The sequence below is a fragment of the Sardina pilchardus genome, chromosome 12 (assembly GCF_963854185.1).
Source record: "Sardina pilchardus chromosome 12, fSarPil1.1, whole genome shotgun sequence".
Taxonomy (NCBI): Eukaryota; Metazoa; Chordata; class Actinopteri; order Clupeiformes; family Clupeidae; genus Sardina; species Sardina pilchardus.
In genome coordinates, this window is record NC_085005.1 from 3439566 (window position 1) to 3466914 (window position 27349).

Below are 27349 nucleotides of genomic sequence, written 5' to 3' on the forward strand. Positions count from 1 at the left end.
AGGAACTGGGACAATTTTCAGTAGATTAAAAAAATAAGTTTACATTGCTAGTAACAGCAGATTTAACTTCCAGTGTTGATATTGAATGATGTAGTCTTTAGTATTGATTTAGTATAATATGTCTGTACATTTTGTCATGGAAAATGAGTAGATATGATTTGTGACTGTGTGGACATAGGACACTAGGATACAAGGATACTCAGCGTATACTAAGCTCAATAAAAACAGATGATAACAGTTTCATTGGTAACTTACAATGCCTCAAATTCTCTCAAACTGTTCCAGACTAATCAGATCTAACAGTTGCTTAGCATGAATTACAGCTTTTCACGGTTTGACTGACAACCATGTTGTGAGACGCCTGATTGGTGGACTTGAGCGGTTAGCCCCGCAATATTTGCATATATTGGGAGTGGGACTTTCCTCTTTTGCTCGGTGTGAGCTCTCTCTTCCTTGAAAGAAAAAACAGGGAGAGCTTTCTCCTTCGAAGTTCAGAGGGAATTTGCATTCAGACAGACTCATTCAGCTCCAGAAAGGTAGGGCTGTGGCGGAAGACTCCCGCAGGTGGATATTTCATAGTGTGTTCAAGTCTTTGTTATGTTAGATTTGGGAGTATTCTGTGTGGAAAGGTTATAGCTTTACAGCCCGAGCTGAGATGACTGCTGTCAATGATTTGGTTGTTGCCTGTGAACACACGCTAGGAATGGCGTAGTGTCATCTACACTACAGGTGCTTAGTTTCACCTTTGTACTGTGTAGTCTACGTTTGATTTCTTCAGAAGAGACAGGTTGGAACGGATTTCAGTTTGCGTGTATCTCAAGTCATTGGTTTAATCTGAAAGGGAATAGGAAGAATCTAGCACGTTTTAATCTATTTTATGAAGATTACAGTGTGAAAGACTAAGACTGAAAATAAATAGAATGAACAAGCCTGACTTTGTGAAGCTTTTCTTTTAAGAATGTTTGAACAGTGTTTTGAGGGGTATATTTTTGCTGAGAAAGAGACTAAAAGAGACCATTGTGTGAAAAAAAAATGCTGATTAAAACTACATTTGTTTCATTTTTTATTTGTCACTTTCCTTTTTGTTGCCTCCATGAAATCTTTTGCTGTCTTAGATTTCCTTTCCCATGACACTGGGTGGATAATAATCCCTCCTGCGGCCAGTACAGTCTAGTGTCACAAACCATAATGGAATCCTTTCCAGGTAAGCCTTCCACTTGTGACAAAACCAGTTTTTCCTACCTCACCGTAAGTTTTGGAAACAACTATATATATCCTTCAGCAATCAGACACAGTGAGGTGTATCCCTGCTTCCTGTCCACCTCCCTTTGCTTTTGTCTGAAGTGCCCTGTGGCCACAGAAGCCTGCCGGTGGAAATGGACGAGTCCATGACCTCGTCCTCGCTGAACCTGGCCTGGTCAGCCTGCCAGCAGTGCCTGACGCCCGGGCAGCCTTCACACGCTCCGCAGATTCCCGACGAGTGGTCGCCGCCCCCCGTGACGATCAACGAGTGCGGAGTGGATTACCCAGACGAGAACTGGGGAGAGCCGTCGTCCAGGGAAACGCAGTCGCCCATCCCGCGTCACGAACTCTCCATGGACCTCTCGTCGGCCCCAGGGGTCCCCGACATCATCTCCTGGATGGACAAGGTGCCCCAAAAAGACTCCCCAGTGCGGAGTTACTACAGACCTCCTAAGGATCCCCCCAGCCTGGACCCTGGCAGCCTGGAGCCTCCCCAGTCTCTGCACTCCGACCCCGACCCCCTGTGCTTGAGGCCCATGCGCTGTGCCCTGCCCTGCTGCAGTAACCCCATCCCACCTCCACGTAAGTGGGCCCCCATGCACCTCTCCTGTCTGCTCACATGGCTTTCACACAGATTGATTGACCTACCAGTATTTGCAATCAGATCAATTATTTTCTTTTACATTTGCAAAACAAAATGATTGTGTTTCATGATTTGTGGTCTGAACCACGGGATGCACATTGTTTATCTGCACTTGAAAAACACATTTCCATTGAACACAAAGTTGTAGTATTCACACTTTTGCAATTTTGCAATGACTGGTTTAGATTGGAATGGATGTACAGAGCTTAAACAGAGCATAAGCTCAATAAAGTAGCTATATGTAATGTAATACAAGTAATAAGTAAATTAAATCAATACGTTCTAATTCATTTTAAAGTTAATGATAATAAAATATTGAAGTATCTTCACTACAGTATACTTAATGAACCTCAAACTTATTTCCTCCTTAGAATGGTAGCCTATGTAAATACTTTCTAACTGAAAAAAAGAACTATTTAAATCCTATTTGTGATATTGTGCCAATTCTGTGAAAACATTGTGACATCTACTGTCTTTGGCTACTGCCAGGTCATCCTGTGTATGCTGGGAACCGCTTCACCCGGCCCTGCCCATGCCTGCACCCAGTCGATCCAGCTCGGCAGCACTTCTGCCCCAACACAGAGCCTGTGCAAGACCCACTCCAGCAGCCTAAGCTCAAGTACATATACACCTTCTGTTATCTATAGCTGATAGCTATATGGTTTGACTTAACATCCTGACCCCCCCCCTCCCACTTGCACTGAGTGTTTTATCAAAGCTGTTGTTTTACTGTCAAACACAAATTTGCATGTTCAGTTGTTCCGACATGCCATGCCGATACTCAATATCCATCAGTGCAGTTGTCCAAAGGGCTATGCTTGACTTTACTCCCCCCAGTAAAAACACTACCCCTGTCAGAGAAGTCATGACGGAGCTGTGCCCCACACCCTCACTGCCTCCTGCCCCAGGTCACATTCCAGCACAGGAAATGAAAAAGACCATCAGTCTACCTGATAACTGCCGTGAGTGACATCTTACTTTCCCTCATCTACCTACTAGATAGACAGTGTTAAAATAGGAACACATATGATATGTATGTGGACCTTTATGAAAACTGCACATGAATGTAAACCTAACCATGTAATGCCCATGTGTCTAGTTTTTGTGATTACTTTGATGATATTACTTAGTAATCTCCAATAACCACACCGCATTAAAAATTAGCCTTTTTTTTGTTCCAGGAAACCTTTTCATAACATACTCTATAGACACAGCTGATGAAATTCCCCCATTCGTGACTTTCTTGAGGACACAGGGCTTTCGTCCAGCTGTGAGTGTCTCTTACCTCCTTACTCACTTTAACTAATATCGGATTCTTCAAAGTACACTTACTCACTTTATGCTCTGCCACAGATTGATATATTTGACGAACCTGTAAGAAGACTGGATATAAATAAGTGGATGGATAGTTATTTAAAAGATGTAAGTTCACATCATATCTCATATATTGAAAAGCCTATACCTGCCATAATCAGGACTAATATTCCTATCACTGCCACTATCTCTTTTGTTAATGGAAGGATGTTGTGTTACAGAAATCAGTGTTGATTATCATGGTCATCAGCCCCAAGTACAAAATTGATATTGAAGGTGATGGCTCAGATGAACATGGACTGCACACCAAGTACATCCATAGTCAGGTGGGCCTTTAAAAGGACAACTCTGTCTTTGTCTGTAGGTTTCTGTGTATATGTGTGTATGCTAAAATGTCTGTCTGTAGGTTTCTGTGTATATGTGTGTATGCTAAAATGTCTCTGTGTGTGTACATATGCACATGCATGTGTACTAAAGTGTTTCTGTGTACACATGCAATTGTATGTGTACTTAGTTAAACGGTAGCATGTGTGAGATTACAATCACATTCCTTCAATGTTTATCTGGGCTCTAATATCCGGGATGATCCTTTCCTGCAGCCCAGCATTCCATACAGTGTGCTATTGTGTACTACACCGTGTGACGCTTTTCTTTCCTGCTGAATAGAACACGTATGCAGCCAATACTTTCCATCACAATCATCAGGTCAAACCCATAGCTGGAAACTATGGCAACAGCCTTTTCTCTGTGGAAATCACTCTTCTATTGCGTGATCATGGAAAAATGATCTTTCTAGAATAATCCAATTTACTTTGGAGTGTTGAATCCAAGCTTTGATTAAACTGAGATATTACAGAGACACTTCAGTCACAGCACCATAAATCAGACCTGTTCAAATGTATTCTACATTTCCCCTGTTGTTGTTTGTGCAGAAGAAATTCACTCCTGATGCTAAAATGTGTATGATGTTCAGGTGTTTGGTTAAGTTTGACAGACAATGTTCTAGCCCCTCAAGAAAGAGCCTAGTGTAAATTGCTGAGAATACATTAAAGCCCCTCAGTGGTAAACAATGGCTCCCCCATGTGGAATGTTACTCCATGATGCTTTGCACTCCACAAATGTGAAATTGTTGTATGCTTTGGATTTTAGGTGGTGTGCTGACTCACTTCCAATTTAATCCACCTAAACCACACCCAAATCATGCATCATTGTGTCACCAGGGACGGACATGCAGTCTTCAGACACTATGCATTCTGTGAAAGCTTTTAGCCTTAGTCACTTACTAAAACAAATAGACAGTACAAGCCCAATATGACACATTATGCCCAGTGAGTTGAAACATGAAACATAACTCCTGTGTTTCTATCTCACAGCTACAGAATGAGTTCATTCAGCAGCGCTGCCTGAATTTCCGACTTGTTCCAGTATTGTTCTCACGTGCAACTCGGGTGAGCAGAAATTCTACATGTGTGGCAGCACATTTGTCAACAATGTGTCAGCGTGACATCTTAACTCATGCAGCCTGTCAGTTGAGGACCATTCTTCATTTCCTTCCCTGCCTTCCAGGACCATATTCCCATCTGGCTGCAGAGCACACGCATCTACCGATGGCCCCAGGACATGCAGGATCTGCTGCTCCGCCTGCTCCGAGAGGAACGCTACGTGGCCCCGCCCATGGGGAAGGAGCTCACCCTCACCATCAGACCCATCTGACTCTCATTTTGGAACCCCACTGACAAGATCAGCCTAATGCCAGTGAGGCCACTCATTGATCCACGCCACTGGGCCACACGGCCCTGGGCCATTGTGGAAGTCTCAGGATAAGGTCTCACTATTTATCACCAAAGATCAAAGACTCTGTAAAATCATACTCTATGGGTTCTAATTCCTCATAATGACAATTCATGATAAAGTCTGTACAACACAAAGGGAAAAGAGGGGACATAATCAATGTCAACATTTAGCCACTAGATGGCAATGTTGACTACATATTACTGTACTCATGAGTGGGCTGCTTTGCTATGTCCTGTATGTGTGTGCTTTGCACATGTGCAGGTGCCTTGCTGCTAGATGAAAATGCTTACTAAATGTCTCATTTTCTGAAAAATAGCCCATTGAGTTGACCATTTTTGTGGCCTTGTTGAACACTGTCTTGTGGATGCAATATCACGTAGGCTTCATTTGCGTTTACTTAGCAGTTATATTTTTCTCACACCAGAACATGATCAAGAAAAAACGAAGCTCAATTGACATCTTTGGAACAGGAAAAACCTGCCAGAGTCCATATCCCTTTGCCAAACATATATTCCCCTTTAGGCTACTCACTGTCACTGGACAGCATAGCCTAAACAGCAGGCCCAAGTTTGACCATTTGTAGGCAAATCATTCATGGTGAAGGAACCCAAATGTACAGAAATCTTTGTCTGAGAGTAATGTTTTACAATGCTGAAAATGTCAGGTGCACCATAGGCCTACTGGATGTATATCACACTCACAGCATCTCTCTGATGGTTTGTTCCAATTCTGCATGAAGCTTCCTGTCTTAGTAAATCATCAGGTTTTGTTCTCTCACTATATGGGTTCCATATAGTTCCACAAACGTTATCAGTGCTCCGGAGGCTGGTAAGTAAACACTGAGAAACCACCGAGGAGAAGAGGAGGAGTCCTCTCAAATCTACTTGGTCAGGCGAATGGATACTGTCAGCTTATCAGCTTGGAGTGATTGATACACCTATGAAAACGGGGCTGCAACCCCTGATAAGAAACGCATGTTGTCAAAAGTTCAGCTCCATTGAAAAGACACAAAGGACTATCAGTTGTGATTAACTCCTGGTCAGTAATCTATGCTCTCTGAGGTTCACTATAAACTACTAGCTGTCCTTGATACTTAATACAAGGTCAAAGGAAAATGGCTCAGATATTAGGCTACTCTTTTAAAAATTGATGTAAATTGTACAGTTTATAGGGGGCATTGTAATTAAATTAGAATGATAATTAACAACTCAAACGTTATTCTTTCACACAAACATACGGGGCAACTGTGGGCGTTTTGGGAGGTACCAGGCTGTAACAAGTTTGCCTATGGCACATTGTTGGAGGTGCAAACAAATGCTACACCGCAATTGAGATCACACAGAAAGGAACTGGCACTATGAAAGTATGAAATAATCATGTTCACTTGTAAAGCCTACTGAATGCACCATTTTTATTCATGGGTTTCATCAGGTCCTTCCACAGGTGTACAAAATCAAGCACGTTGATTATGAACGCAGACTGCATGGTGCTTGATTAACCCACCTGTGGAAAGGGACCTGATGAATAGCCATGTGTGTTCACTTCTGGCTCCTTGTCTCAATTTGGTAATGGGCTATCTCGTCTATAGTGTTAAATGTTGAGTTAGGTTAGCCTAGCCTACTCCAGTCTGGATTTCTTGACGTTAAACACTATGGTGTAGGTTATTTATTATGGTCTACAAAGTGCCTGTTACGAAGCTTAACTGATGGTCAAATAAATAAACTCCGATATTGTTTGTAGGCTACCCTCAAGTGGTCTGTCATGTGTCTGTGTGAAATAATTGTCCCATTGACTGATTCATAGGCCTCAGTAGGCCCATTTCTGTTGGAGGTTAACGTTTTACTTATAGCCTATACTGACTCTACAGTTTTGCGTTGACCTGGTTAAAAACATTAGGTCTACCCAAAGTCTAATAGCCTTTTATGTTAACCTCCTGTTGATCCGTCAGCCACTGTCTGTAGGCTAGACTAGATTATTAAGATCGTCGTTGTTGGAGCGCGAGACATGACTTGCGTGATTCTTGTTATGCTCAGTTGTAGCCTATATTCATCCTTTGCTCGCAATCGCACCATGCCACCGACGAAAGATACCGAAAATAACCAGAAAATGTCTAATTTCAGCCATACACAGATCTCAGCTCGTTGTGGTAGAGTCGAGTGGTCGAGGGTGTGTTTAAATGTCCGGAAGTGCACTGTTGTGCGAATCATGTGTCCAATCCATGATCGAGGACGGCCCTCCACTATCCAATCGTGATTTAACAGGAAGGTATTTACTCATTCTGCTCTTGTAATTAGTTGAACATCAAGTCATTCATACATTTGTTCTTGAAGGATTGGACAATTGTGTTAACAATGGGGAACATTTCCTGGTTTCTCAAAGTGTCATATTAAAGCCCACAAGGAATGTATTTGTGTTTTCTGCCCACGACAATTGCTCGCAAAATTAGTGGACACCGTCCATTGTTCGCACAATTCACAATCGCTCCACAAATGGTTTTCCTAGACAGTTGTCAGGTGGATTATCATTGGACGATATTAGCGAATGCTGTGATCAAAGTGGACCGGAGAGGATTGTGTGCCTCGTTTGGAAATAGTTGTTATGGCGTGATAGGCAGTCATGTTTTATGGTTTCAGATTTAATCTCCTTTACTTTTACGACTCAATTTAAGTCCCGCCCATATGCACATCGACCAATGACAACCAAATGTTCTTTTCTAAACACCAATCAAATGCACGACAGCGTGGTGTTTCTTTCGGGGAAATGTGGGACTCAACAATGAGCCCCTCGACCTGAAATGTTGCTGGGATACTGCAGTGTTTTAGCAAGCGAGTAGCCTGCAAGCAGTGGGGGTAGAGAACAGGGGAGGGTCTACCGAGTGGGAATGGTGCTGATCGGGGTTACCGAACTGTGTTGTGATCGTATTACAGAAGAGAGGGAAAGGTTGTCTGTAATGGCACATTGCTAACACACAGCAAGAGAGAGCTGCTACACTGGATTTTCCTATCGAGAGGATTTCGCACCGGTCCGTTATTTAGCTAGGGTTTGAGAAGACGTTACGGAGCCACCACCATGTCATCCGAATGGATTTTCGGTAACTGCTGGATACACACACGAAAGTGAAAATCAACAGAACGTTACTCGTCTGCGGCTGCTTCGCTCCTAAAGGCTAGCGTTGCCTCTCACTATGGCCGAATGTTCATCCGAACTGGATGCTAAGACAGTCCGCGTGAAAACACGTTTTTGTCTAGTTCACAGAATGCGCTGGTCACGGTAGATATGATTGTCGTCAACCAAGCATTGAACTGCAACAAGCAAAGGTTTTAACCCTACATTGCTGTATGACCACCAGCCTCCATTACAGCGGATGGTCTCAACAGCTGGAGGTTGGATTACTGTTTCTCTGTATAATGTTTCAGTATAGTGACACTCAGCGTGCATCTATAAAAATACCCAAGCATTGGACTGTGATCATGTGCATCTAAAGGATCTTGCGGTGTTTTGACCTTCTTGTTGGCGGTGTAATTTTCGTAAACACGTCGATCCTCAGGCGTGCCCACAGTGCCATATCGTGCTAAGGAAAGTAAAAGTATCATCAATCATGTTTTCGGTCCGCATTGTCAATGCTGATTATTACTTAGCTTGTCCTATTAAGGATTTGGACGTGTGCCATTCGGAATTCAGAGAAACTGGAGTGAAGAGGGTGCCTGTCGTCCGGATCTTCGGGGCAACACCTGGTGGTAAGTATGTCCACTAGATTTTTAATGAAGGGTGACCTCTGTTGCATGTTTTGCAACACAGCCACGCGGTGCTATGGCTGAGTAGCTCTAGCGCTATAAACATAAACAACTTTGCACACAATAGTACCCTCATTAACAATACGACGGTGTGCGATATGTAGATAGGCTTAGGAAACACTGTCATGTTGTGAAAATACATTGTTTTTTTCAGTCAACGCCAGTTGCCCTTTTGGAGTTTTGGAAGAGCTGTTTTAGAGTTCTATCCTGTTTTTAGTCATTTCCTAATCGATGCATCTAAATTGAGTTAACTTTAAATTAGTAACAAACCAATGAAGCGATCCATTGTCTCCTACACTGGTACTACTGAGATATTGATATTGGGGAGCGCCACTGTCAACATGAGTCGGTCAGAGCTGCAACCGCATGATCCCTGTTTTTACCGGTGGGGTTTGCGGTATGGGTCAGTGAGGTATTTACATCGACAGGTAGAAGTCCACATCGTGATTTGACAGGAGAATGGTATGATTGCTTATGCAGTTTTAGTTTCATAATGCTGTAACGACATAATGTGTCTTATCTGATCTGCCTTGCCTCAACCAGATACATTTTCAAAGCCATTGACAACTTTGAAATGGCCTATGGACTTAATTTGTCTGTTAGTGTTGAGATTTAATACTTACACTTTTTAGGAAATCAGAAGTGTGCAATTCAGCGCATTGTTATGGTATGTTGTTTTGGCAAAAGTCACAAGAATTTCACTTGGGCACCACAGAGGCCGAGGCCAAGTAAAGTCACCACTCTGCTCTGGCGGATGAGAGTACAATGGCATCTCCATCTGGTTGATATTAGTAATAGCTGCATCCAACAGAAACTAGAGGCCATGTTTTTCCATTAGTGCTTTATCCTTACGTTGCAGCTGAAGAGATGTTTTACCATCTAGCATTGTCATTTAGAATAGATGGATAAAAAAATTCCCACATGTTGTCTGCACCATCTTCCCCAACCTTTTGCTTGTCCATGCAGCCTACTGAAGCAAAAATGAAAGATGCAGTTACTAGGTTATGTCTCTAGTCTAATGTCCTTGTTTGGTCAGACAAACTGAGACAGACTCTCCTAGGAGCAGAGGAGTTGTGTGTGTGTGTGTGTGTGAGAGAGAGAGAGAGAGAGAGAGAGTGATGAGTCCCTGCTGTTTCTCTTACTCTCTCTCGCTCCATCTTCCCTCCCCCTCCCCCTGTATTTTGTCCTCTTGTGACCCAAGAGTTGCTCTGACACGTTTCTCCCTGTCATTTGAAACCACTCTTCCTGTTTGCCCTGTGTTTGTTGATCATCAGTTGGCCCTCAGCCAGCGTTGGTTGCATTTGACTTTTAAGTGTGCACCGTAGTGGACAGAGTCCTGACCGTTCCCTCACAGCGCTGGACCCTTTCAGGCACACCTCAACAGGTTTGCTGTGGACTTCTCTCTTTCTGCCACTTTCTTCAGTTCTTCCAGCTTGCACTCTGTGTTTGGGAGTCGAGCAAAGCCTGCGAGTACAAGAGATTAATTCCCAGACACACGCTGGTACTTTGTCATCATGCAGGCTGCGTCTTAAGGAGAGTAGGCCCTTACAGTGGCCCAGAGAGCATTCCAGTTTTAGACTGGAATTTAGTCAGGGTTGAGTAAGGCATGCTGTTTTTGTTTTACAGCAGGGCTCTCTCTCTCTCTGTGTGTGTGTGTGTGTGTGTGTGTGTGAGTGCATGTGCACAGAGGGGAGGAGAGTCGGCGTGACCAATCGCCCTGAATAAGGGGTCAAGCAGTGAGGCGCGGAGAGGGATAAAGTAGCCCCCCATCCCAGGGCTGCCTCTCTCCGGGGGAGCTCCAGAGCCTTGTGAAGGAATGCCTCCCCGATCCATTAGCAGGATAATGAGCGGCTCAAAGCCTGGGTGGCTCATTACTCAGGACGGCCTCTCGGAGGTGCCGCCCCCTCTTTACCTCCACCCACCTGCGCTTATCAGTGCATTTCAGATAGAGTGATAATTACCCACTTTATACTTAGGGGGATCAAAGGACTTTCTCTCTCTCTCTCTCTCTCTCTCTCTCTCCCTCTCTCTTTCTCTCCACCTTGAGTCTTTCTGTGCTGTATTCATTTCGGTATAAAAGCTGCAACTCCTCAAGCTTGTCTCTTGCAGGAATGCATTGAGACCAGGGGCGGCCAGTATGAGGTGAAACGTGCTGAATGCAGGACTTTGCCCCGGGGATAATCCCGTGCTCTGATGTCATTGTGAGGCCCACAGGAAGCTGAGGCTCCCTCTGACATTGATGGCAATTAAGTGCCTTTAAAGCCCATTTGCAGGTGGGGAGCGGCGGGGCCGATCCCTGCTGTTCCCACTTGGCACGCCACATTTCTTCACGCTTTAAGAGAGGAGCCATCTCTCTTTTTGTTCTTAAAGCTTCCTATAGAATTCGGAGCTCCTAGATGTCCGTCTCAAGTTCAACTCCGTTCAACGCTCCATTCATCATGTGTTGGTCTCTGTTTGTGTTGACGTCTTCTGGCCCCACGGAAGAAAGAGCGTGTGGAGGCCACTGCCACCAGGCCTGGATCTGCACAGCATGACCACTGACATTTGCAAATGACTTGCCACTGACATTCCAATGAAGACTTGGGTCAAGAGAGAGGGACACACGGACTGTCCTCCGCATCATTCCTGTAAACATGTGGATGGACACAGAGTGGACAGGCACCGCTTTAATGTGCCAGGGAGATTCCTCTGCTCCACCCAGCCGTGACTTACCAGGATTAGGTGTGTGTCCTTTGATCAAGCTGGAGCCACTCTTTCTCTCTTTCTTTCTCTCTCTCTCTTTCTCTTTCTCTCTCGGTCTCTCTCTCTCACACGCACACGCATGCGTGCACACACACACACACACACACACCCACACACACTCTCTTAACCAGAGTCCTTACACTTGGGAATGAGGGAAGCCCTGGTCCAGTGCCGGCAGTAAGGCCTGTGTGTGTGTAGCAGGGAGCCCCCAGCAGCACTGCCCTGCATCTGCATGCTGTCCCTGCAGCTCTGTCAGAGCGCCGCCTCCAGGAAGGGACCTGGAAGAGCCGTGCCCTGTGAACAAACCGCCTAGTGGCTCCTAATAGCCCGGGCCTAGTGTTTCTATTGATCCACACTCATGCTGCCTGTGGTGCTTGCTGTGGCTGTGGCTGTGGCTGTGTCTGGGCCTGCTGTGTTGGGTGGGCCGGCGTGGACCAGCGGTGTTAACACGTGCTGCTGTCGACAGAACCCCCCCCCCCCCCCTCCCTGATTGATCTGTCTGCTCACACAGTACACGCAGGGTGTTTCTCCTGCGCCGGCCCCAGTCAAGGTCACTGGCGCTTGGACAAGCTGTCTGCCCCACTGCCCTGCTCTCACAGGCACTCAGGGCCTTGACACATACGACCCATCCTCCAATACCAGATATGGCTACATAGAAAGTAGCCAACCTCTCTAGTCACGCAAGCAATTTTGTTAGGATACAATATCAATATGTATACTCTTTTTATGGATAGGCCCTATTGTTTAGAACTGGTTGCCAGAATCAGGAAAACGGCACATAACAATGGACACTCATTTCACGTCATAATATCAAATCATATTTCTTTTCATCATCAGTCATTAAGCGTACGCTAGATGAGTGGTTAGTATGAACAGCTTTCCTCTGAGTCTCCCAATATGGAATTCCTGTAGAGTCAAACTCCTCTTGTCTTCCACATTCAGCATTCCTCTGTGTATTCTCACACACACAATGGCAAGCAGGTGCTCTGATAGCAGGCAAACCGCAGACCTTCCAGGCTGTCTCTTTCTGTGCCAAGAGGATAGTAATGATTTTTAAAAAGGAACAAAAGCTTGTTTGTACAGGAGACCAATCCATTTTAAAGCACCTGATTCATAACTTTCTGTATTGCTGTCCTTGAATGCCTGCCAGGTCTGCAGGGAGAGAGTGGGTGAGTGAGTGAGTGAGCGAGAAAGAGAGCGCTGGTCTGTGGACACACCCGTGGGCAGGCATGTCCAGGCTGCCTTACAGCACTCCGCTGTCCGAGGCTCAGCCAGCCAGTGCAGCAGTGTAGAGGAGAGAGAGAGAGAGAGAGAGAGAGGAGTGGAGCTTTTACCCAGCGCTGCTGCTGCTGCTGCTGCTGTTGTCTACCGGCCAGTGAAGTCTAGAGATGTGTGCCGGCGGCTGGGCTAGGTCTGCGCCCCACTCGGAGGGTGTGCCACTCCGTGATGAATGGGCATTTCACCCGAGTCAGCACAGCAAGTGAGTGGTGATGGCGGACCAGCGGCAGCACACTCACTGCAGTCCCCCACACAGGCATGTACACTTGCTCAGAGCAGAGGCCTTGTGTCAGACCTGTTTATCTCTCTATTAGTGATGTGCCAGCTCCCACATGTTATGCCCCCACATATATACACACTCTCCCCCACACACACACACGCACTCTCTCACACACACACACACACTCACACACGCACACAAGCGCACACAAAAATGTTGGAGCGGTTGCTGATGTGCCCCAGCATGTGCCATTTTGTGGGTTTTCCAGTGCATTCTGGCACACCTCTTTTGATTGGGCTCTTTCTGTGGGTGGGCGTCCTGCTCACTCACTCCGTCTTGCCATCTAGCAGGAGGAGGGACCCAGGGGGTGGGCCAGGCTAGTCCGGCTCTGCTCTGTGCCCTGCCCTGTCCTGCCCTGTCCTGCCTGAGGCGCACTAATGCTATTGTCTCCAATCCCTGGCTGTTGGTGGAGAAGTGGTCTTGGTGCTCCTGACAGATTAAGACCTCATTAGAAAGTACAGGAGAATTTGGCACAGAAACCTTGTGAGCTGCAAAGGAGTGAATGCTAAGGAGCTGCACCATCTAAAACACACACACACACACACACACACACACACACACACACACACTCTAACTTAAATGGGAGTGAATTGCATTGACTGTTTAAGTTTAAGGAGGCTTTTTGGTTGGAGCACTATTGTTTTCATGGTAAAGCTGGTAAAGAATGTGCTGATGTGGTTCCCCTCCTCCTCCTCCTCCTCCTCAGCGTATGGGTGCTTGCGGTGGGTACTGGTGTGTAGCGGTGCTGGTGGATTGGGGCGCTCTGAGCTGGTGCTCTGCAGTGCATACAGCACACCCTCGCACTCCTCATAAAGGAGGCTCATCTGAAGGGGGGGAGGGGAACAGGGGCTTCTAGAAGCCCCACGCTATAAATAGCCTCGCTTGTTTCTAAATGAAGCCCGGCTTGCTTTTGACACCAGCGAAGGAATGCACAATAGGGCAATTCAATTAGGAACTGGAGGAGCATTTCCTGTGCTTTCACTGTACCTATTTTGATAACATAAAATGGTGCATATTTACCAAACTCTCTGCTGTGGCAAGCCATTTATAAACCTTACTCCCTGCTGTGACAAGCCATTTATAAACCTTACTCCCTGCTGTGACAAGCCATTTATAAACCTTATTCTATACTGTGGCAAGCCATTTATAAACCTTACACTATACTGTGGCAAGCCATTTATAAACCTTACTCTATACTGTGGCAAGCCATTTATAAACCTTACTCCATACTGTGGCAAGCAAGCCATTTATAAATCTTACTCCATACTGTGGCAAGCCATTTATAAACCTTATTCCATACTGTGGCAAGTCATTTCTAAACCTTACAGTATGCCTCCTTCATTTCTTCTCTCCAATCTCTCTCTCTCTTTGACTAAATGCACCAATGGGGTGCGCGCGGTGCGCGGCTCTATGATGTGTGCCAGTGAGGCATGCGGTGAATATCAAACGGCGCGCGGGCGCGGGGGAGGCACGGGGCCAGAGAGAGTCCTGCCCGCCTGGCAGCTGCTCACTCGGTCTCGCACGGCTCCGCGGGGGCCCATCGCACGTCTGCGCCGGGGTGTCGGACACCGTCCAGCAGCGTCCAGCAGCGCCATGAGTCTCCCTTTCTCTTTGTCTGCCCACGTGCGTGGGCTCTCTCTGTCTGTGTTCTGGGTTTCTACTGACCGTCCATCCTGAAGGAGGCTGAAGGACTGGACTGTGGTCAAACTGATAACTAGGTCATCTCCTTGTCCTTCCAAATCAGTTTAGCTGTAGTCTTGCAGGTTATCTAATCACTCTGCTGTTCTCCTCTCCATCTATCACTCCTTTCTCTCTCTCTCTCTCTCTCTCTCTCTCTCTCTCTCTCTCTCTCTCTCTCTCTCTCTCTCTCAGTAAGTCATGTCACTCTCTGTTAGCTCTGCGCGGTGTCCTGTGGTGTGGTCAAGCCCGGTGTGGTCAGTGAGGCGGAGCAGATTGCTGCTGTCACCGTGGCCTTTCACCTGAACCCAAGAGAAACCCTGCCATTTTCACACACACACACACACACACACACACACACACACACACACACACACACTCTCTCTCACTCACATGCACACACAAGCACGAGCACAAACGCACATGCTCACTTTCTCTCTGTGTCACTTACTGATATTCACTCCACACACACAGATACACACGTGCTCTCTGTCTTCCACACAGACACACACAGCTGCCACACCTGTCTCTCTCTCTCCTTTAGATGGTGGCCTGTGCTGACCATTGCAGGAGCAGACCAGGAGTGTAAGGGGCAGCGGTCACTCAGTCTGCAGGCCACCTCCATGTCCCTCTCCGTGTTGGTCTTTGCCGGCCTGGTGGCTCAGCCCAGAGCTGCGTGACTCATATTGGCTTCCGCAGTTTAGTGTGTGTGTGTGCGTGTGTGTGTCTGTGTGTGTGTGTACGTGTGTACGTGTGTGTGTGCGCATCCCCAGGAGAGTGACCACATCCCTCACTCGTGATTTGTGTCTTTCCATCCGATTCTCTGCTCGTCCCGTGTGGCAGCCACCCGGTCAGTTTTAATTGCACGTGGTCAGCCCTAAAAGCTGCTTGGCGTCTTCACTGGGGCGGCGACAAACCGGGCGTCTGCTGTGTGCGTGTGTGTGTGTGTATGTGTGCAGTCCAGGTCCCACTGCCCCAGGGCTCTGGTGAGGACGTCCTTCCCCCGGTCCTGCCCCCTGCTCTGGGTCTCTCCGAGGGACACGGCCGTGGGCTGTGGTCACACACATGTGGCCTTTGTCTGGTTGGTCGTGAGCTGGGAGAGAGAGGACGACCACAGAGTCTGCAGCTCAGACAGCTAAATGGCTCTGCCTGTCAGAAATAGGCTCTCTCCCTTTTCTCTCTGTCTCTCTCTCTGTCTGGCACGGTTTGAAAGAAAATCCTGGTGAATTCTATTGAGAGCGCCAGTTTTTTGCCTTCATAATGGAAAGGGGAAAAGCCAGACAAAAAAATGGTCCCCAAGCATTTTCCTATCAACATCCAGACCTGCAGCCCTGCTTGTCTCTCCGTGTGTGTGTGTGTGTGTGTGTGTGTGTGTGCGTGTGTGTGTGTGTGTGCGCGCGCACGCAGCTGGACGTGGACACCCTCTGACCTGACCTGCCTGTGTCCCCGTCTCCATCTCAGTTGGGCACGGTGACCTCTGTCCATCCAGCCCATGCTGTTCGCCATTAAGAATTACCTTCAGGCTAATCATTAGCACGGCAGGCTGTCGGTGCCTCCGCTGTGAGCCGTCCCTCCGCAGGGTGTGTGGAGGAGTCCTCTCCAGAGGTGCTCAGTGTCCACCAGTTCGTCCATGTCCTGGACTCCCCATTTCAGCTGTCAATCAGTCCAGCAGGTCAGTCAGTGATGGTGCTTTATTTGGGATGTGATGGTGAGAGTTTTGGGAAGTCCAGCGTCTTCCCAGTTGTGATGCAGTGTGGTTTAGCCTGCTGTTTTTGGTCAGCCACTGAGCTGGACCCACACGGAGACAGGGGGAGAGAGAGAGGCAGAGAGGGAGGGAGAGAGAGAGAGAGGGAGAGTGTTGGTTCACATTTTTCCATGAGCTAGCTTGTGAGCAGCATGTGGGTGTTGCTTCTCTGCGCTGGCAGAGGGGTTCGTGGGGGCGGGCGGGCGGCGGGTAGGCGGGCAGGAGGAGTTACCGAGCAGGAGCCGGAAATCAATGGGGAATGAGGTCAGTGTCACCGGAGCCTTCTGGATGCCTGAGGGAGAGAGAGAGAGAGAGAAGTAAGAGCCAGAGAGTGAGCCAGCAGACTGACAGCCAGAGAGAGAGGGAGAGAGGGAAGGAGAGAGAGAGAGTGGGTAAGAGAGAATGATAGAAGGAGAGAGAGGTATACAAGAAGAGACAAAAAGAGAGCCAATAGATCACCAGCCAGATAGATAGAGGGATAGTGGGGAGAAAAGGAAAGTAGAACAGAGAGAGAGAGAGAGAGAGAGCGAGCAGACTGCCAGTCAGAGACTGAAAGCACACCAGCCACCAGAGCGAGCGAGCGAGTGAGTGAGTGAGTGAGTGAGGGAGAGGGAGAGAGTGAGAGTGTGAGCCCTAGAAACAGCCTGCCATGGTAAACACAGAGCAACACATCACACAGCACTCTGCCGCACAGCCCAGCAAAACAACCCAGCACAACAACCCAACCCAGCCCAGCCCAGCCCTGCTCAGTTGAGCTCAGTGGCGGCACTGTGTGTCTGTGTGCTGCTGCCAGCCTCACTCAGGCGCGGTGGTGGGCGGAGAGACTGCTGTGTTGATCGCAGCACACCATCACGGCAGGCCTGACTGCACTGACACAATGGAGCCACTGACACAATGGAGCCACTGACACAGGAGGAGAGATGCACAGAATGCCTGACCGACCACCGGCCTGCCGATCAGCCTCTGGGCCTGCAGTGACCATTGCCCTGAGGGTGGGGGGGTCTTCAGCGCTCCTGAAGAGCCAGGGACACATGGAGAGGTCAAGCAGTGCCTGGACAGTGATGATGGACGTGTCATGTTGACTCTGCAAAACGCTTAATCCATAAAGCAACCAACCATCTGTCTGGCTCTGGCTCTCCCTGAGAATGGCGCATGGAAGCAGAATCGATTCATGTCTTACCCATGGAGGCATTCTGGACAATATGCGCGCACACACACACACACACACACACACACACACACACACACACACACACACACACTGACACTGTACACAAACACACACACAAACACACGCACACGCACACAGACAGCGCTGTCTTAACTGTCTGTCGTGTGGCAGATAAACAAGCTGGTTTGAAGGCTACTGACCTCTTCAGCTGTCCTGTGCCGCCCAGCCCGGCTCAGCGGTTAACCTTCCACCCAACACCGCCACAAATAGCCACTGGAGCCGGCCCGCCATCATGCTCTGTGTGTGTGTGTGTGTGTGTGTCATTAGGTCTGCACCAGTGTCTGCACTCCTCCCCCTCTCTCATCCTTGTTATTCTCTCCCTCTCTCTCACTCACTTCCTCTCACTTTCTCTCTCTCTCTCTCACACACACACACACATACATATGCACATACATATACATACGCACACACACTCACACCCACACTCGTTCAGCATATATAGGCTGTGCCACTGACAGAGATTCTGCCTTTGTTTTCCACTGCAGAGCATTTGCTAATTTAACCCTTTCCTGTCTGCATGATTCACTAGGGGCGGCAGTGTGCTATGCTGTGCTGTGGCAGTGCTGTAGATGATCTCTGTGCCATGCTCCTGCTCTGGCCAGACAGCCTCTTATTGCTGGGCGTGGGAAGATGGATAGCTCCCCGAGAATTCTGGGTAATTGGCTGATGAAGCACAGGCCCAGTTGTCCGCGGCTTGTTTCCCTGCGCTAAGCGTTCACTCTTGGCCCCGTACCCTCCCGAGAGCACCTGATTGGGCGAAAGCTGTTGGAGAGGCTGAGATTGAAGGCATGGCCGTTGACGTTTCGCTTTGCTTTTTTCTTTCGTGCCTCGTCTTGCCTCCTCCTCTCCCCGCTGTCGTCACTGTGGCCTCAAACACCCTCTCTCATTCGCTCTGCCTCTCTCCTCACACACACGCTCACTCTCTCTCTCTCTCTTTCTTCCTCTCTCTCTCTTTCTCATTCCCTTTGTTCTTGCTGCCTGCAGTGCTTCGCTAGATGTTTGCTCTTCCTCCTAGACACACACACACTTCACAAGTCACGTTTCTGTGTTCATCCAGAATCTCAACACTGATTGCGCATCAACGGTGTTGTTTGCTCGATTTCCTTTCTTCTTCATTCAAAGAGGAAACACAGAGGCTCTCTCTTGCTTGTCCTTGTATTCCCCAGCTCGCCTGTTTTTTTTCTTTCGGGAGGATTTTTGTCGGAGACCACAATGCGCTTACTGTTGGGTTTGGACTGTTGTGTCCCACAGCCCTGTCCACCTGGCTGCAGCGACCGTGGTGCAGCGTCGGCGAACGGAGACCGGCCGCGTTGGAACAATAGCGATGGCTCGCCCTGACATTTGCACTAATGCGTCTGAGACGAGAACGCTGTCTGGACGCCACGCGATCGAGCGGCCGCCCTCCACGCGCCCCGTGGCAGTTAACTCGTTACGGGAATTGCGGCGCGTACGAGAGGGCTGCCGGTGTCAACACAGACGGCTTATTGGACACTGGTCCAGGCATCACTGACCTCTAACCGTGTGGCGTCTCATGACGCTACCGTAGTAGTGCGATAGGCCACAGGAGAGGCTGCAGCTGTGGAGGTGGCTGGAGAAAGAGCTGCATGTGCAGTCTTGCTTATATTAGATCCTCTGCTCCATGCACTGGCTGACCCCTCTCTCTGTACAGACTCACACACACACACACACACACACACACACACACACACACACAGAGTTATCCACACAGCTACTCCTTCTGGCTCATCTACTTGGCTCACTGCCAGGATGGCCCTGTGTGTGATTTGTGTGGTGTGAGTGTGGTGTGTGTGTGATTAGTGTGGTGTGTGTGTGAGTGTGAGAGAGAGAGAGGGAGAGAGCAGCACCTCACACTGCTTACTGTACTCTTCCCTGTGTGTGTGTGTGTGTTTGGGTGTGAGTGTGGTTCACTGGGTGGGTGACGGGGTGGTGTAATGTGGAGTATGAGGATATTATCCGCTGCCCAGTTCCTCTCTCACACACACACACACACACACACACACTGGGTCTTCCTCCGCCCGCCTCTCGGTCAGAAAATGAAATCACGGCTAGAGCACAGATGCCATCCATCACGGCGGCCGCTTCATGATAAAGCTGTCTATGCGTCCTTAAGCTGACCTGCAGGAACGCCCCGTAGCTGTGTCTGTCTCTGGGCCAAGTGCTCCGAGCCCATCCCTCTCCTCCCCCCATCCCTCTCCTCCCTCCAGCCCTCTCCTCCCTCCATCCCTCTCCTCCCTCCATCCCTCTCCTCCCTCCAGCGCCGCCGCTCTATCTGCCTTTTATTTACGCTCCGCCTGACGGCTCCCAGCACACCCTGGTGCCGGGGGTCACACCTGCAGGCCCCGCGAGGGGCTACCGAGGCCCCCCTCACAGGCAGCCTCAAGCCCCCCCCTCCTCCTCACCACCTCCTCCTCACCACCTCCTCCTCACCCCCTCCTCCTCACCCCCTCCTCCTCACCACCTCCTCACCACCTCCTCCACCAGCACCAGCACCAGCACCACCACCTCCTCCATCCCCCCGAGCCCTGCAGCTCCGTCAGGCTGCCCTTCCTGCCATCAATCAGGGTGGCCGTGTGAATGGGCATTCATCACAGACAAGGCCCGCGCTCTGTCTGTGCTACGAGCGTCCAGGCAGGCGGGCAGAGATGAGCCGGTGGTGGGCGAGGGAGAGGTCATGAGTGGAATGAGGAAGTGCCCGCTGGGGGTGGTGCTAGTGAGGGTGGTGGTGAGGGTGAGGGTGGTGTAGTCATTCCAGCCCAGTCATTCCTACTCCATTACATGACACCATACTATGTGTGTGTGTGTGTGTGTGTGTGTGTGTGTGTGTGTGTGTATGTGTGTGTGTGTGTGTGTGTGTGTCTGCTGAGAGGCACTGTGTCATTGATCTGACCTGGACTCAAGACTGGCACAGGAAGAGAGGAGAGAGAGAGAGGTGGGGGGAGGTGCAGAATGGAATGACGTAGAGAGAGGGAGAGAGGAGGGGGCTGTTCAGGCACATGCTTTGCTCACGTGCAGGGCTGCTGCTGCTGCTGCTGTTGCTGCCTCTGCTGCTGCTCTGTGCTGCAGTGGAGACAGCGTCTCTCTCTCTCTCTCTCTCTCTCTCACACTCTCTCTCTCTCTCTCTCTCTCTCGCTCTCTCTTTATCTCTCCCTCACTGCCTTTCATTCACTCAGGAGGAGGGGAAGAGGAAGAGGAAAGCCCTTTCAGCTGTGGACAGGAAGCTCCTCACACTCCCAGCTCCGCTCTCCCTGAGTCCCTCACAACATTGTTCTCTCCTTGGCCCTCCTTGATCAAGTGCCCTCCCTCTCCACCTCCTTCTCCATGTCACGTGTGTGTGTGTGTGTGTGTGTGTGTGTTTTTTCTGCATTTTATTGGGCGTTATTGTGTGTAGGGTGATATTGCGAAAGCATGGGCTTAATGTCAGTGAGTCATACCTTTTTTTTCACCCCCTTTTCTTTCCTTTCGTTTTTTTTTTTTCTTTCCAAAAGCCCATTTTCTCTGTCTCATGCTTTCCCTTTCCCCCCCAGTTCCAGGCAGCTGGGTAGAATCAGCCCTGTCCACCTCCCCGCCGCTCACCACACACGTTACCTAGCAACTGCAGCAGGAGCAGCCACTCTCTACCGGTGCTGCCGAGGTCTCTTGTGCACATGCGTTTGCGCGCGCGCACACACACACACACACAGAGCCTGTCTGCTCCTTTTGCTCATCCTGGCGGTGCCGGCGACTCCCCGAGGGTTCACCCCAGCTGTTGTCCCGGTGCGTGTGCTTGTGCGTGGCGTTTAGTCCTGCCCGTCCGTCCTCGAGGGAAACGTCTGGCTCTGTGCCAGCGTCTCTCTTCCTCGTGCGTCCTCGCGCCACCAGGGAGCCCTGTCAACCAGCGAGCCCCCTCCCCCTCCGCGCCCAGCTCTCGCGGGCACCCCTCCTCTCTCACGCCGCCCGCCTGCTCTGAGCTGCTGCTGCGTGGGTACGGACTCTCGGGGGAGCCCTGCGGATCTAACGGTGGCCGTCAGAGGCTGGACCGGGAGGGCAGCGGAGAGGTGGACGCTAGCGGCGATGTAGCTTCAGGCTAGCTCCATGGGGACCCTGCAGAGGCACACCGGCCTGCCTGCCATGAGCCCCTCTGTGCTGGACCCCTCTCGGCAGCGCTGCGGTCCTCTGGAGGCGCCCGTGTTTGTGCTGTGTTGGTATAATGGAGCACGTGTGGGCAGTGCCACCAGCATGGGCATCCTGAACTGTGTGTGTGTGTGTGTGTGTGTGTGTGTGTGTGTGTGTGTGTGTGTGTGTGTGTGTGTGTGCCCCAGCAGGGGTGGCTGATGAACATGCTGGAACTCCTGGCACAACACTAAACCCACCCCCCTCCCAGGCACACCTGGTGTGCCCACCGTCTCTAATGTGGACAGGCGGAGGTGCAGGCTGGCGCCACCCAGGTGGTGGCCACTGGCATGCAGATGGTCGTGGCTGTGGTGGATGCCTCCGCTTTAGCAAAAAATAGCAAAATGTGTGTAATGATGCCAGGGCTTTGTCTCTGCTTGTGGCAACAGATGGGTGTGTGTGTGTGTGTGTGTGTGTGTGTGTGTGTGTGTGTGTGTGTGTTAATATATGAGGAGGATGCTGTGGCATGGGATGAGTGTGTGGACCTGTAGAGTGGTCATGTTGACCCTCCTCCAGTCCCGACGGTAAGAGCAGTCTGCTCCATCAGCTGTGCTAGTTGGCCAGCAGCAGCACAGCGCTAAGGGTGTGTTTCCATAGCGCTCCTGTCCTGGGCGTGTTCATATTCAGCACACACACACACACACACACACACACACACACATTCCTGCTGCCTCTGCATCTTCTGCGGCGCATTACTCTTCATTAGCGAGCATAGCAATTCTGCTTTATGGATCTGCGTCCACGTCTCTGGTCAGTGGCCGCCGAGGAGCGCCCTGCTGAGGACACGACTCGAGCCGTCCCGTCTTTTAAGACGCCGTTTCATGCGCGGGCCTGCGGGGGCTTTGGCAGCAGACGGATGCTTTGAACGGTCCCACTCTGGCCCTAATGGAGCCGCTGTTTGTGCCTGGGCACTCAGGGCCGCGCTATTTTTAGTGCGCCCGGTGACCTCATAGGCAATCACTTCCACCACGCGGGGCTCCTCGGAGCGCCACACACACACACACACACACACACGCGGTGATTTAGCTAATGGTATGCTTTACACGGCCCGGGCCAATCAATCAGGACGGTACACGGCCGGCACTCAATTCATTAGGCTGTTGTTGGCTGGGCTTGGCCAGTGGCAGGTCATCTGATTTTTTGCGTGGCTAGAAAGTACATGATGCCAATACTGCTGATGGGCTGTCCTCTGGAAATCGAAAAAAAAAAAAATGAAGGAAAAAAATCTTTGCGTGATCGTCAGGGAGAAGCGCATGCTTTGAAGCTGTGAACAGTCACTGTTCAAAAAGAATGTGCAATTGGTTATGCAGGGATCATAGTGCTGTTTGTTCCAGTTCATTCATCATGTTGCTGCTCAGAGAATCTGTGCCTGTTTCTTAAAGGGACACTTCACCGATTAGCATTAAGCTTGGTATCTTTGGAAAACCAGTCATGTTTTTGAATGGTCGCGCATCATTCCCTCAGTTTGCCTTGAGATGGGAGAAATACGGATTTCAATGATACCCATGAATAGGACTTCCTGCTTTCAATGATGTAAAATGATCATTTTTACATCATTTAAAAGCAGGAAGTCCAACATTGAAATCCGTATTTCTCCCATCTCAAGGCAAACTAAGGGAATGATGCACTACCATTCAAAAACATGACTGGTTTTCTAAAGATACAAAGCTTAATGCTAATCGGTGAAGTGTCCCTTTAAAGGGGCTGTGTCCACTCTTTGTGTTGATCTGAGCCTGGTCCTTCAAGGGACTGTGTCCACTTTTTGCCTGTTCCTTAAAGGGGATGTGTCCACTCTTGTAAAGGGGCTGTGTCCACTCTGTGTGTTCTCAGGCCAGAAGACGTGTCTGCACCTCCACGGCATCTTCCCCTACATTTACGTCCCGTACGATGGCATCAGCGCGCAGCCCGAGCGCTACCTGCACCAGGTGGCCTACAGCATCGACAGAGCCCTCAACGTCTCCATGGGCAACCCTTCCTCCAACGCCCAGCACGTCTTCAAGGTGACGCTGGTGTCTGGCATGTAAGTCAACTCAACACGGTTTTGCCTTTCTATTGTCATCTGTCACACACACAGAGCTCCTGCTATTGTTCAGTCCCATGTTATGTTGATAACCCCCCCGCCCCAACTCCCCTCTAAAGGGACACTTCCCCGATTAGCATTAAGCTTTGTATCTTTAGAAAACCAGTCATGTTTTAAAATGGTCGTGCATCATTTCCTCAGTTTGCCTTGAGATGGGAGAAATACGGATTTCAATGTAGGACTTCCTGCTTTCAATGATGTAAAAATCATCATTTCACATCATTGAAAGCAGGAAGTCCTATTCATGGGTTTCATTGAAATCTGTATTTCTCCCATCTCAAGGCAAACTGAGGGAATGATGCATGACCATTCAAAAACATGACTGGTTTTCTAAAGATACAAAGCTTAATGCTAATCAGTGAAGTGTCCCTCTAACGCATTAAAAAGAACGCCACGGTTTCCAGACAGAAGTCGTGCTGAAATATCAACCCTGCTGTTTTGGTTGTGATATGTCACAGTAGGTGAACAAGGGATTGTGAACGACACCGCTGAGTTAGTCCCTGCTTGCCATTTCCCTCCTATCTAAATCCTCCTCATAAAAGTGCCTGCACTTATCTCTGGATGACCTCTAGTCTGTGTTGCAGTGTGGCAGGCCCTATTATGGGATGGCTCAGGGAGTTTATGACTTGCTGTCTCCTCTCCTTTGTGCTCACGCAGGCCTTTCTATGGGTACCACGCCAAAGAGAAGCCCTTCATGAAGATCTACCTGTACAATCCGCAGATGGTTAAGAGGTCAGTATGGCTCGGTCAACAAAGCCTGATGGTGTTGTCACATGCAGCCCACAGTCTGGTTAATTCATGCATGTTGATTTTCCTGTGGGGTTGAAGTGTGTTAAGTGCAGCCCTGCAGCTCATAGTAGCGGTCATGATCAGCTGTGTCTGTGTCTGTGCTGTGATGTGCCTTTATCTGTATCTATGTCTGTGCTGTGCCTGTGTCTGTATCTGTGTCTTGTGCTGTGCTGTGCTGTGCTGTGCTGTGTCTGTATCTGTGTCTATGTCTGTGCTGTGCTGTGGCTCTGTGAGAGAGGGAGATGGGGATGACTGCACAGGAGAGATGGGCTGCATTCGGCATCTATTTTTAGTCTTTGAAAGCACCAGCTAGTGGAGGTGTGTGTGTGTCTGTGTGTGTGTGTGTGTGTATCTGTGTGTGTGTGTGTGTGTGTGTGTGTGTGTGTCTGCAGTGGGCTAGAGGGGCAGTGGAACAACTCAGCATTATTCTCCACTTCCTCTAGCGCACCACAGTAACTCTGACGCACATGAAGCCGCCTGTTTGCTGTGTATGTGGTCACCCTCAGCCTAAAAGGTGACACTGGAGACGAGGCTCTGATCACACAGTCCCTCCTGGACAGCGAGGATCACTCAGACACTTTGATTCCATTCTTGTTGAAGAGGGCTGTTTGATAGGCTGAGATGCAGAGGCCCGTGATGCTGTGCACAGCATGCATTAGCATTTTTCTTGGAGGAATTGCAAATCAGGCAATATTTCAGTCATGCACTCTTCACCAGAGCACATCTCAGCTGATTAATAGTCATTAGTTATTCCCTTAGTGTGCTGATGCTTTTCCCCCATATTGGAATGACTTGTTACCACAGGAAGGCAGGAAGGATACTTGAATAGTGCCTTACCTTCAAGAACATTTCCTCTGAGTATACTAGCTACCAGACTTGTGGGTGTTTGAGCCAGCACAATCGTCTGTCTATTATGTGTTGTATTAGGACATGATACACTGTAGATGTGTATGTGTCGGCTCTTCAGCAGAGTGGGCGATAGTGCTGAGCTGCTGTGCTTTACTGAATGTGTTGAGCTGCTGTGCTTTACTGAATGGACTAAGTGTGTTGAGCTGCTGTGCTTTACTGAATGGACTGAGATGTGTTGAGCTGCTGTGCTTTACTGAATGTGTTGAGCTGCTGTGCTTTACTGAATGGGCTGAGATGTGTTGAGCTGCTGTGCTTTACTGAATGGGCTGAGATGTGTTGAGCTGCTGTGCTTTACTGAATGTGTTGAGCTGCTGTGCTTTACTGAATGGGCTGAGATGTGTTGAGCTGCTGTGCTTTACTGAATGGACTAAGTGTGTTGAGCTGCTGTGCTTTACTGAATGGACTGAGATGTGTTGAGCTGCTGTGCTTTACTGAATGGACTGAGATGTGTTGAGCTGCTTTGCTTTACTGAATGGACTAAGTGTGTTGAGCTGCTGTGCTTTACTGAATGGACTAAGTGTGTTGAGCTGCTGTGTCTCTGCTGTGCTGTTCCCAGGGTGTGTGAGCTGCTGCAGGGAGGAGCGGTGATGAACAAGAGCTTCCAGCCGCACGAGGCCCACATCCCCTACCTGCTCCAGCTCTTCATCGACTACAACCTGTACGGCATGAACCTCATCAACCTGGGAGCCGTCAAGTTCCGCCGCCGCCCACCACAAGGTAACGGAGCCGCACTCACACCGCGCAGACAGACACTTTGGGAATGCTGGGAATGCTGCTTTGGGAATGCTGCGGAGTCCAGACTCTCGTTGGGTTAATGCAGGAGAGGTAGATGACACATTAGATTAGCCTTTGCAGGGATAAGAGAGTTGAGAACTGCCTGCTGGATGTGGGGTTGCTCATACAGACCTACGTATTGCATTGCATTATCTGTGGAATTAGGCCCAGTTGTTGATGGGCTTGTGTGTGAAAGTGGCGTGGTTAAGCTCAGTACATTTTTTTGAAGATGAAGATTTTGAGCTTTCTGTCCGGGCCCTGTAGCTACCTATGTGCTGATGTTAGTTGTTTTGTGTTGTCTGCCATCATGGCTGGCTTTCCAGTCTGGGAAGCTCTTGTCTAGTGGATCTGTGTTGTGTACCTCGCATGTGTGCTGGTGCTGTGCTCTGTGGCTGTGTGCGAAAAGTGTGTGTTTGTGTGTGTGAAATGTGCAGCCCTGCCTGGCCTGCGTTTGGTGCAGAGGTTGGGTGGAAATATGTGCCTCTGGGGTCTCAGGTGCTATCCGTGCAGCAGCAGCAGCAGCGAGTGTGTCTGTAAGCCAACCTGCGTCCTGCTCACACTAAACCGCAGCACGGGTGTGTTTGTGTGTGGTTTTACAGAGAAGAGGTCACAGGAACAGACACACACACACACAGACACACACACACACACACGCGCTGCTACGGCCGTTGAGAGTGCGGTAAGCAGTTAGTCTCTCAGACGCGGGTGCTTAGTGTAATAGATTTAGTGGAGCGGGAGGTGGGTGCTGATAAGAGCAGAGAGAAGGGGGGCAGTGGAGGACCGCTGAACTTAAGCCTGCCTGAGCACACACACACACACACACACACACACACACACACACACACACACCACATGCGCACACACACAGGACAGACAGAGCCTTGCCCC

The 27349-nt window shown here is 49.4% G+C and overlaps 2 protein-coding genes across 4 annotated transcripts in view; both read left to right on the forward strand.

Annotated features, from left to right (window-relative positions):
* The first annotated feature begins 458 nt into the window (after positions 1 to 458).
* Positions 459 to 6618, forward strand: traf3ip2a (TRAF3 interacting protein 2a). Of its 3 annotated transcripts, none has more exons than XM_062551297.1 (10): positions 459 to 536; positions 1116 to 1204; positions 1345 to 1824; positions 2375 to 2504; positions 2723 to 2847; positions 3067 to 3155; positions 3239 to 3307; positions 3421 to 3525; positions 4573 to 4647; positions 4766 to 6618. In XM_062551297.1, exons 2-10 carry the CDS (start codon positions 1189 to 1191, stop codon positions 4910 to 4912), a joined length of 1236 nt encoding a protein of 411 aa, XP_062407281.1. In that variant the 5' UTR covers positions 459 to 536; positions 1116 to 1188; the 3' UTR covers positions 4913 to 6618. The 3 variants fall into 3 exon arrangements, with proteins under 3 accessions (XP_062407281.1, XP_062407283.1, XP_062407282.1); XM_062551299.1 differs by having other exon boundaries at positions 492 to 729; XM_062551298.1 differs by having other exon boundaries at positions 514 to 564.
* Positions 6619 to 7800: 1182 nt separating this feature from the next.
* The window catches only part of rev3l (REV3 like, DNA directed polymerase zeta catalytic subunit), a 45495-nt gene continuing 25946 nt past the window's right edge, over positions 7801 to 27349 (forward strand). The window contains exons 1-4 of the mRNA XM_062550542.1: positions 7801 to 8730; positions 23740 to 23929; positions 24647 to 24721; positions 26244 to 26404. Of these exons, the coding sequence (XP_062406526.1) occupies positions 8592 to 8730; positions 23740 to 23929; positions 24647 to 24721; positions 26244 to 26404 (565 nt within the window). The 5' untranslated portion in view covers positions 7801 to 8591. The remainder of the gene's footprint in view (positions 8731 to 23739; positions 23930 to 24646; positions 24722 to 26243; positions 26405 to 27349) is intronic.